Source organism: Cupressus sempervirens, chromosome 9 (genome assembly GCF_028749045.1).
Source record: "Cupressus sempervirens isolate cs-2001-9-10 chromosome 9, ASM2874904v1, whole genome shotgun sequence".
Classification (NCBI taxonomy): domain Eukaryota; kingdom Viridiplantae; phylum Streptophyta; class Pinopsida; order Cupressales; family Cupressaceae; genus Cupressus; species Cupressus sempervirens.
In genome coordinates, this window is record NC_143126.1 from 679,628,228 (window position 1) to 679,640,393 (window position 12,166).

Sequence of the window (12,166 nt, forward strand, 5' to 3'; positions counted from 1 at the left end):
CCTCTTTGGTAAGAACCAAGGACTGAGGGGTATCTGTTCTACCAAATTCACCCGGGGCACGATCCCGGCCTCATCCCTTTTAGATGTTAGGGACCTGCACTCAACAAGACTTGATCCCTAGTGGGCTCTTTGTGAGCCTTTCAACTTCACCAGTAGACCAAGGGCCCTTTGACAAATGTTTAAATCTTGAATGAATACTAAACAAAGTGAATTTTATGTCAAATGTTTGGTATATGTGTTTTGTAAGCATGGGTAGCCTAGGCTTGGCTTAGGGCTAGACATACCAAAGGCTTGGATTATTTGATGTTCCATATATATTTTTGTTTCTATACTGATGTGAGATGTTATCATCATTATCACATTTATTGAATCGTGTTCTCAAAATTGAGTGCATATGCTTGTATGTTCATTCCTGATGAGTATTTTGTGATGATTATTGGCTATATTAGAATCAATATGTTTTTTATGGTTGTGGTAACCAATATGTTTTTGATACCAAAGAAACTGATTTGAGAATTGTTTGACCATTATGATTACAAATCAATATGTGATATGAATATGTAATGTTTGTATCTATCATACTTTCATATTATGACTGATTTACAAAAATTGGTGTTATTTACATATTACATATTTTTACCATTTCTTCCGACTCTATCTCCATATCTCCTCTCATTGTTTCTTTATATTTCTATCTGATACCACTATTTTTTTTCCTTCCTCTCTAACTATAGGCAGGAACTTTGATGCTTTGTGTTGCTTGTTTCATTTGACATCAATGGATGAAACAGCATAAAAAGATGTCATCTACATTACATCAATGTATTAAACGTATTCACATTTGTTAAGTGATTAAAACTGCTAGATATCCACGTGAGCCTCTATCATACTTTCATGACACTAAAGAATCTCCATAAGAATGTCAAGATGATTCCCTGGATTTATTTCTAACTGATAAATTCATTAGTCTTAAAGCCATGAACTTGTACAGTTCAGATACTGTTGCAAAAAGATTTGGTTCTGAGACACATGTTGAATATTTTACCGTGCAAAGTATAAAATAACCACTTATATTACCAAGGACAAATGGCACAAGAGTTGCGATAACCATGTTGCTTGTGTGTCTGAAGTACATATCATCATCATTGAATCCATCATGGGCTAATTCGAACATAATACAACTATAAGTTAGCAGTGATAAACTTACGTGAAGATAATTCTCTACTGATCATAAAAGCCTCTTAGAGTGTCTACAATAACACACACACAATGTGCTAAAGTAAATTACATCCCAACCAGATCCATTTTGGATTATTTATTCCGAATAATTTTTCCTTATGTGAATTGGCATATATTATATCCCTGTCCATTTGGAAGAAATATCATCAACTGTAGTCTGCTTTAGTTGAAGAATTTATTTAAATCTATGTTTATTATTAGCAATTGACTTTGCAAGTGTTCAAATTCGTATCCAAATGTCACAAGCTGCAAATCTTAAGCATGATTGTTGTTTACATATTTAGGAGTCTTTCATCAATCAATCTTATGGAACATAACCACCAGACCTTGGTGACCAAGTTGGAACGACTGTAAGTTTGGTGTATAACACCTCGATAACTACTATTTTGAGATATAACAATGAGCAAACATAGGCTTCAAAAAAATTGAGCACGCAGGTATTCACATATTAATATTTGTTCTTTATACATTTGGTGGGTCCTTTCATCTGTGTATATTAAAATTACAACATTTCTAGCACACTTTAAATAAAATTGTATCCATCTGAGAAGGAATTCTATCATCTAAACCAAGTGTCGAATATTTGAACTTTTGAATGTGTCCTTAGTTACATACCATCTGATTAGTAGGTCGAAGTAACATGCCCCAGGAAATAATATTAATTGCAAATAGTATTCACGTCGTAAGAACACAAAATGTTGGTTTCATGGGAATTCCAGTCTTAGATATAATCTGTTCAATGTTAGGAAGGAATGGGTTAATATGACACGACTCCAAATGAGAAATGAAAAAGTACATGATCCATAACATTAAAAGGGAGGCATTTGTCCTCGAGCCCATTCATTTGCATGCCCAATGAATCACAGCATTGCGTAGTAAATAGACGTTTTAAGTGACAGTAAGGTTTCTACATTATATTCTAATATCAAGAGGAATGGTCATGCCAAAGTCACAACAGAACTACCAAAAATTTCATTCTTCCTCTACTTCCTCTTCCTCTTGTAAGAGACTTTCACGATTGTCATGAGCCCAGAAACCACGGACATCTATCAGCATGCTAGCTACAGTGCCCCCTTGTTTGCATGAAAGTAAATCTGTAAGAGTGATCTTCAGAGAATCACATGGCTTGACCATATCCCAGATCTCATCCCTGACATCTTCTATACAGAGATCATAATTTCCACCTTCAATCCATTTCTGATGCACATCCCTGGATTGGAAATGGCCAAATGAGAGATGAGAGTATAATACAAAAGCCAAAAGTGCAAGTTAAAACTATGATAGCATAACTACCATCAAAATTACACTCTAAAACCAAATATGTATTAGAGGTTACATTTCTTTTTGGATCATATGCCAAAAATTAAAATTCGAAGATATCATAAACAAAAAATCAAAACTCACTCTAATGTTATCAAATGTGGATGCCTAAAACATCCAACAACAAAGAATGGCATATCATGTGCAATATTGGTTTCTAAGATTTTATAGCTGAAGTTGAAGAAATATCTAGAACCTTTGAGAAGCTATGGACCTTAGATGATAGTACTTGTCATTAGATGAAAAATATATACTAATTTCTTGGTGCTTTCCAAAGATAGTGTCATCCTCGAGGATTCCAAAAATACCCTTGAATCATTCCTAAAACTCATTCCTCCATCCTCAAACTTCAATGCATACATAAAAGAAGCAGATAGAGAACAGGAGTGCAAAGAAATAAAATGCTGATATCATTCATTGGTTTACCTAAAAAGGGTATGAATATCTGCCGTTGTGAGGAATCCTCTTCCATTGAGATCAAGGCAATGAAAGAGATATGTCAATCCCTCAGGTGTATCTTTATTTTCCAAAGCCAAAACAAAGTCAAGAAAGCTCTCAAAATCCATTTCACGACCATTTCCTCCACCACTTTTACCACAACGGATGTGCTCATCAAATACTGCAGACACGTAGTTGTACAATCAGAAGATCTTCAGTTGGAGAACTCATTACATAGAAGTCCAAGTCATCATTTTAAATCATGATATGCAACTTTTGAGAAAATTTAAAGCAGGACTAATAGATGAACAGAATTGCATGTCTTTATGAATAATGTTTCAAACCAGCTCTCATCTGTATATATATGAAAAAAGTTACCTTCAACGAAGTATGTCTTTGTCTCTTTTTCTTAACTGATCGTTTTATGTTTACAAAAATACTATTGAAAACTATCTAATAACAAGAGATGCAATGAATATTGTTTTTCTAGTCAATTTTTTGAAGTACAAGGTGAGTGTAACTCTGAATCATACACTGTCCACAAGATCATATAATCCCTCTTCAAACAGGTCAGGTTTGATTAGAATTGACATGGATATTGCCTCTTTCAAATGAAATTATAGTTCTGACACAAATGAGTTCTTCGTAATCCTGGCATCCTGACTTACTGATATTGTTACATATAAACTAATTATTTTTATTCTAGCAAATAGAGAAATTGAAGCTCATGGTAATATGAATAACATTCTAACAAGCACTCTATCAACTATCAAGTAGTCAAAACAGAATTTCCATGTTATTGCATTGAGGTATAATAGCATGAGGAAGGCAAGATGGATCTAAATAATATACAGCAGTGATTTTTCTCAACATTATAGAATATAAATTGAAGAGATGTGTGGATGTGATTATCACTTCTCTTTTACAAGCAACCTCATACCTAGTCTTTAATAAACTGTACAACAGAAACAAATACAGACAATTTATGAGACTGGGAATAGCATCAAGTTTATTGAATACATTCCAAGTTTCGGTGCAAAAAAAATGCTGGAATTTTGTGATGATATAGTTGGAGAGATGAAAAAAATTGTGTTAAAGAGATCAGAAAGCTTACCTCTTTCAATAAAAATATCAGTGAGGGACCCATCAGCATAATCCCGAAGTTCTTGCTTGCTCAATGTCCCATTCATGTCCTTATCCAATGCAAGAAACATATCTTCACATCCACACCCCAAAAATATATTAAAAAAGCAATCAACTAGAGGAAATCTCACAATTTTGAATTTTGACTTGGATTTAATTTTTACTTGTTTCACAACTATAAATATAAAATATCAGAATTTATCACATTTGTTATGTACATTCAAACAATACATTGAACGAAAGAAGTCTAGAGTTTCATTAAGCTTAAAATTTATAAAATGTTTTCCTAGAGAGTTTTCATCATAAAATCCTTCACTGGCTTGAACTGCAAACAAACAAATCAGAACAAGCCATTCTGCTACTGTAACACAAAGTTCCACCGAACAAAAAAGGACATAGTTGAGTCCCCTCAACTTTAGATACTGAAAAAAAATATTATATTCACAACCAATGGAGAACAGAATCCTGATCACCAACTCATTATTAAAAGATAAAAATCAGTGTGGTATAAGGAGAAACAACAATTTATATTAAACTCAACACTGGGAAGCATGTGTTAGCATTTGAGGGAAACAGATAATGTTAGAAAGTACATTAATTCGGGCTTTCTGGAAGTAAATTTAATTATTATCATTCGAAGGAGGACAAACACTCAAATGAAAGAGTTTGATAATTGAAGCCCAAGGTCGCACTGCAATATAGGAAGAGGTAAAAACGATAAATAAATGCCACATTGTACAAAGGTAAGGAAATTGATTGTCACTCTGAGGAATATAAAAGGTTATCTTGTGCCATATTGTATAAGGGAGCGTGGGTAGTGACTGAAGGTTTCCAAGAAGAGACCCTCACTAAATTACTCAACAAGATTAATATTAACGGCCAAAAACTAGATGACTTATTTGATAATGCAGGAGAAATTTGTCTCCCAAAAGCTGGTTGGACAGCTTGAATTAAAGACCATTAAGCATTCTCCACTGTATTGGCTTGAATGGATAAAATGATGAGACAACATTTTGGTAAAATATCAATGAAAGTTGATACCCAAGTTTAAGGATGAAATTCTGGTAGATGTGATCTCACTAGACATGTAGTGTAATTTTTGGGAGTTCCTACCTAACATGTGTGTGACAATCTACTGGGAGAAAAACATAGTGTAAACTTCTCTTAAATGGCAAAGAATTTCCTTTGACTTGATGTTAGATGGTCAGACATATCCATTCTCTTTGTTTCTCAAGCCAAGATGATCGTTCATGTGAAGTAGGAGCATTGCAAGTGTAATGCCCCCTAACCCTAGCCTATGTTAGATGATGAGATGGCATCGATTTAGTGTTTCAGATGCTAGATGGATGTGTGATGTTAAAAATTACATTTTGATCCTATTTGCTAAATGAGAATTAATATGGATGTGTATATGGAATTGTTAAAAAATAATCATTCCATGTTTTGTTGGCTTGTTTCCGTGGGGTTCCTTGATGGAGCATTACAAGAAGGAAAATAAAAAATTGTGTTTAGTATTGGCTTGTGTGTGTAGGGAAATCCTTGCAATTAAAAGTAAATTTTCCTTTCATTTGGATGTCACAATTGATGGGGGATTGTCAGAATATTCAGTGCGTTTTCACAGGCTAATAAGTTAGGGTTAGCCAACTCATTGGGATCTGTTGACCGTTCAATCCAATTTATTACATGATGAAAGATGTTTCTGTAAGCTCATTAGGTTGGGAGTTCGTAAAAATGCTACTCAAAATGCACTTGAGATTTTTATCAGAACAGAGACCTTGTTGCTATGCATTAACTCTTGCAGTTGTAAGAATAGTTTCGGATGTGAATGTTTTGCCTTGTGTTCTATGAGAATGTTTCATTCATAGTTTGCATTGACATTCATTAATAGAAAGCAATGGGAGAGCTATAGTCGAAGACAATAATAGCAGTAGATGTTATGTTTATAATAAACTTCATTTCTTCTGTATTCAATATGGGAAAGATTATTGTGTCCTTAAAGTATTGGAGCTGTCCCTTTACAAGAAGGAGAAAAACTATAGGAAACAATATGAACAGGTTGCACCTTATTATTTTCCATGCTCAGTAATCAGGAACATGAAGAATGAACCAATGTAAGGATTCAATGCGTATGTTTTGTGGAGGCGCTAGGCATTTGGTATCATTCTCATTCAACAACTGTTGGCCCAACAAGCTCTTACGGCTAGGAAAGAAGGAAAAGACAGATATATGCGCTTAAGATAAAGACCAATCAGCTAGAATATCTGTCACTGAAGAGTGCCTTAATCGAATAAATGGCCCAAGATATGAAAACTCTCGTCCACTATAGCCATCACCATATTTTCACAGCAACACTTGCATTTGAAACACCAGATACAATTAATATTATTAATAATTGTCTTTCCATATACTTCAAATCATTCCCCTACAAAATGCTTCGACCAAGAAGAGACCAATCCAATTAGCTAGTAGAGTCCATGCTAATAAGGGAGATGATGAATCAGAATATGGAGAGAAGCCTTTCCAGTAATGAATGCTATTTATGCCACCCAAGGAATGAGTGGCAACCACTATTCTCACCCATCAAACTAGAATCAAGGCAATCCCACTCACCATTCAAGCCAAAACCAAACACATGAATTAGCCTATGCCGTGATATCCGGGAAGCTATACTAAAGAAAAACTCGCCCCAATTCAAGGACTTGCACTTAGAAAGGAGAATCGATGCATAGACAGTGACCACAAATATGAGAAGTCTTGCACCACACCAAATATGAGGATTTGTGTACCTGATATATGACTCATTCCAACCTCCTGCTGCACAAAATGTAAGACCTACAGCCAGATAAAACCCTTTCCAGAAGACTCGTGCACTACAGAAAGTGAACAGTTGATATAACTCACAGCTTCAGAAGGGGCTACACAGAATTTAGAGAAAATGGACATTACTCCAAACTGTATCCCTTACACCCTTCCAATGTTAAATGTGTTCATCAGCATCTGAGACAGGTTTCTGTCTGGACGAGAGTTTAAACCAATAACTGATGCAGTCACTTCTTGAAATATTCATGCCAGGCTTCAGAAATAATCAAGGTTGCACAGGGATGGGGGTACTTGGGTACTCAGAGTAATGGTACAGTACAGGTACGGCTATTTTTCAAAATGGGGGATGGGGGTACTTGGGCACATCAAATTTTTTTTTTTTTAACATAATTTAATATTTATAGAAAGTCCGAAATTATGAGTCATGGCAATGGTTTTTCAAAACAAGAACAGTTATAAAGTTTGCAAATGTAATGTATTGTTTTCAGTTTCAGATTTGTAATATGCTTGTAAAAATATGTGATAAATGTCTAGATGCATAACGGAGAAGACAGACTCTAAAGTTTAAACATTGCAAGAAGATCATAAATCATATAACAATGACACATTGCAAATGATAAACTTCTGACTGAAACACTGATAAAGTTTACAGTTGATCGGTATTGTATCAAAGTTTCTAACTGATTACGTAATGAACTAAGCTTGATAAACAACAAGATCATACACAAACAAAAAACCAAAACAAAATCAAAAAGCTTAATCAAGGTCCTTAGCTATGATGCTCTCCACTGAGTACCTAGTACTTGGCGTACATGTACCCGGTACTTGGGTACGTGGGTATGCATCCTAGGGGTGTCGGTACACACACCCATGCAACATAGGAAATAATGAACACATAATTTCAATACCAAATCCATTTTCTCCAATGTTTAATCTTTGAAATTTAAAATATTATGTCAAGCAAGCCACACAATACTAGATGGTTATGCCCGTAACTTGCAGACTCGGACTCAGAGAGTACCAGCAAGCCCAAAAACTCAGCTACTTAGCAAGCACTAAAACTTACAATCTCTTAGAAAAACACGATTTTTTGTAAAATTCAAATTACAAAATGTATTAAAATATAAATTGAAATCTGGAAAGAGAAAATGCAAGATTTTATAGCAAATACATGTCAAAAATGCATTTTGACCAACGTTTTACCCTGCATCAAAAAATTTACCCACATTTTTGTATCTGTAAATATGCGAGAGTTAAAACTTGTGAAAACTCGCCCAGCAAGAAAAATGAAGAGTACTAGGTAACTCTTAGTTAACCAGTTCTCCCCTTGGCCCTTCAAACCAGCCGAATTTCAAACCGCTTCTTGGTTCTGGTCCCAGTTCCTTTTTGAGTTCCACTTGGGTTTTAACCCAAGCAGGTTGGTTCCTACGGGTCAAACCTAGGTCGAATAAGGGCAGACCTAGGTAGACCGAGTGCAAACCAGGTACAGTTCCATTGTGTAATTTTTTCGTTAGTATTGCCTGATCTCTAAGATTTGAAATGCAACCTCATAATCAAAGGAATCCCACACATCTATAGTTTTGCTTAGTATAGTTTATAAAAAGAAAATTTAAATTAGTAACATTAGTAAATAAGCCTTGCTAAATAATGTATTTCGAAGTTACTCAGTAGTTCATAGATAGTGTAGTTTAGTACATGAACTAAATACTTTTATAAGAAACTAACGTAAAATCCTAGAGAAATCAATATTGTCGTAATTACAGCATTTCGTTTATGATATCCATAATAATGGTGTAATCTGATTTCTGAGTGTTTTAGAACAGTTATCATTCCTGCACCCATTTCAAAAGTTCCAACAGAGGGCTTTGGAATCCAGTTTGGAAGTGCAGTTGTCATTGCTGAAGTCATTGGAAGATTCATTCGTAGAGCATTGAGTGCATACGCAATGTCCCATAAAATAGTTGCATTTCTCTGCCATTCAAGGAGTACAATAACTGAATAAGTAAAATGGAGATTAGTTGAAAATGTTTTCCACCATCTCGCAAGCATTCATTATAGTGGGGACTGAGAAGTCATGTAAACAAAACCAGTAGTTAAGAAAATAAGAAGTGACATGTTTGGAGAAAAGGCACTCCAACAGCACACTTACAAAAAATTTAATTTGGTTGTAAGATAACTGTGCTTGGTATCTAGGAATCTCAAATGGATTTAGAAACCATTCCTGATCCAAGAAGGAGCTCATCAAATGGTGAATGAACTCTATTGTCGTGGCCAAATTCAGTAAAGCATGGAGTTCATATGTTATTTGCTTCTGTCATACTACTGCAAATAACATCCAAGATTTTATTTAAATTTTAGATTGATATTATTACGATGATAGATAAATGTCTATTATTAGTTAATGGTAATCTATTGTAAATATTTAGAATGTTTCTAATATTTAGTTAGCTGTAGTTTTCTGTTAGATTTTTTAGCTTTCTTTTAGCTAGAATAGAATGTTTCTATTCTTTACGATTGTTTCCTAAGGAAACATCGTTTTATTCTTTTGTATATATAGACCTCTGAGTTTTTGTTAATAGCAAGCAAGTATTTTATCAATTACTTCCATAATATGGTATCAAAGCCAATGCTTTAAATTTTTTTCGAAAAATTTATAATTTCTTTTGAAATTATTTGTTAAGATTTTTCATATTATTGCTGAGATTTTTTCACAAAAAACCATCTAGGGTTTCCATTTTTGTGAGACTTTCATCTGTTTGAATCTTGGAGATTAGTAACAAAAAGTCACATATGCAATAGTCTTGGCTAGGGTTTCAAGAACTAGGGTTTCAAGAACAAACATCTGAAAATTGCAACTAGTTTTTTTGATAAACCACAACAAATTGCATTTTCCCGCCTGCAAATCGTGACTACAACTCTTGGCATCAAAATCGCGTGCTTCACAAGGTTGTGGTTTTGTCTGCTAAACTCTAGGAAGCTGCTCGTTTTTACAAAAACAAAGGTCTTTTTTGTTTGGTCGTTTTTCGTTTATACTCACAATTGGATGCTCGTTTTTGCTAGAGGGTGCTCATTGTTTTGTCTGCACTCTTTCTTGCACGTGCTCTGATCAACATCATTTTTTGTGTTTAGAAGCCTGTTTTCTCCCATACGCATGCCCTAAACACCATCCTTTGGTGTCGTTTTTGCATACTTTGGCCATAGTTGTCTCTCTCTGCTACAAATCCGACTGTTTTGGCTTGCAAACTCCATTATTTTCTGCAAATGCGACCTTCCATGGCAGCCGATTAGGGTTTTCTTCAAAACCCTAAAATCTAAGCTCAAAGAATTTTTTTGTTATTCAAGAGCTAAACTAGGTTGTCCATTTTTTTTGGGTGCCTCGATTTTTGAGCCAACGGATCCAAAAACTGAAAACATATTCTTTTTGGGGTTTTCAAGCTCCCTTCTAGGTCATCCTTCAAATTTTTTGGGTCTTCCATTTTTTTTCCTTGAAGAGCATGCCTTCGCGAAATTTCACATGGCATCTCTGACAAACATTTTGCTCGTGAACAACTTAAAATTCAATGGTCAAAATTATGGCACTTGGAAGTAGTGGATCATAGCAATTTTTGAATATCGGAATACTAATCAAACTATTTTGGGTGTTACGAAATGTCTAACTACTCCTAGTACTGATTAGGATACGTGGGATCTAAATAATCAAGAGGTGATGATGCTTCTCAAATTATCCGCAGTTGATGATCAACTCTCTCAAATTCCATCCAACAAGACAATTGCCAAAATATGGGCACATCTCAAAGGTCTTCATGAGACTTCTGACAAAAGAAAAGCCGTCTTCTTGAAAAACACTTTGTTTTCTATTATCATGAATGAGCGAACCTCAATCTAGGCTCACCTGAATAGGATTTAGGAAATCTGTGATTAGTTGCTTGCCATCGGTTGCAAGATGGAGGAAGAGGAGATTGTGTTATCATACTTTGGAGTTTATCAAAGTCCTATGATCATTTTATCGAAACTCGCAACATCACATCTTCTGGTGTTGATCTAAAGTTTATTGATCTCTGCACACTTCTGCTTCAGCAAGATTGGTGGAAACAACAGTACGGTGGTAGCTCCACCTCCACAAAGCATGCCTTTACTGCTAAATCCCTTCCGAAGGATAAAGGCAAGGTTCAATAGAAGTGTTCTGCTGCAGCATCAGATGGCTCCCAGAAGAAACACATTCAATGCAACTATTGCCACAAGTTTGGGCACATGAGGTTTGAATGTCGGAAACACTTAGCTGCCTAATCTAAGGAATTAGGTTCGGAACCCAAAGTGAACAGTGTAGAACACACGAAGCAAACAGAATCTTCCTTTTACACCTTCATGGCTAAAAGACCTACAAATCATGTGATGTCATCTGCCTGGTACATTGATTTAGGTGTCTCTCGTCATTTCACCCACCACAGAGATTGGTTTATTGACTACAAACCTTATTCATATTTGTTATTTTTGGTAGCGAAGAAGAGTACATCGTTGTTGGCAAAGGCAACATTTAGATTCAGTCTACTGGGAGGAATCTCATTTTCCTCAATGTGTGTTGCCCAAGTTTCAATCTATATCTTTGCTCTAGGGTTTTGAGTTAGGTCAAATGTCAATGTTTTGAGTCTGAGTCTAGACTGCCTATAGGATGGCCTTTCTTCTCATCATTCCTTTGAGTTAACCTAATGCGGGGAATCATATGTGCAATGCATCAATCCAAAGCTAGGTGATTAGGGTTTGGACGGTTTGTTATGCGTTATCCCAATGAGAAGGTCTAGATATTCTGCTAATTCATATTTCCTTGTTCCTAATTATTTCGAAGACAAAGATTCATGTTGAGAAGCAGTTCTTCGTGAAAGCATTCCTGAAATCTCTAAGAAACCCTAACTCTATGATCAAGTGTTCCATTAAAGGAATAATATGGGTAGAATGGAGAAATTACAGGCATATACAGAGCAAATACAATAGAGAAACATCAAAGACTGAAGCTTGAAGACAATATACAGATCGTGAGAATGGGCTACAAAAAGAATCAATTAAATTCAAATGCAGGAGAAGCAAATAAATCATTAGAAATGGTGAAAGAACCAGGTCAAAGGTGGCAAAGACCAAAGTTGAAATCAAAACGACGAATCAAAACACGTCTAATCGTCCACTTCATCAAGTTGAATAGTCAAGTCGCCTT

General features: G+C 35.2%; 1 protein-coding gene across 2 annotated transcripts in view; it reads right to left on the bottom strand.

Moving 5' to 3' along the window:
- Positions 1 to 1,793: 1,793 nt before the first annotated feature.
- Positions 1,794 to 12,166, bottom strand: part of LOC149540558 (putative serine/threonine-protein phosphatase 2A regulatory subunit B'' subunit TON2) — a 148,592-nt gene continuing 138,219 nt past the window's right edge. For both annotated transcript variants that reach the window (XM_089801639.1, XM_089801640.1), the window contains exons 11-13: positions 4,112 to 4,213; positions 2,986 to 3,178; positions 1,794 to 2,449 (exon numbers count right to left, since the gene is read on the bottom strand). In XM_089801639.1, coding sequence (XP_089657765.1) covers positions 2,212 to 2,449; positions 2,986 to 3,178; positions 4,112 to 4,213 — 533 coding nt within the window. In that variant the 3' untranslated portion in view covers positions 1,794 to 2,211. The remainder of the gene's footprint in view (positions 2,450 to 2,985; positions 3,179 to 4,111; positions 4,214 to 12,166) is intronic.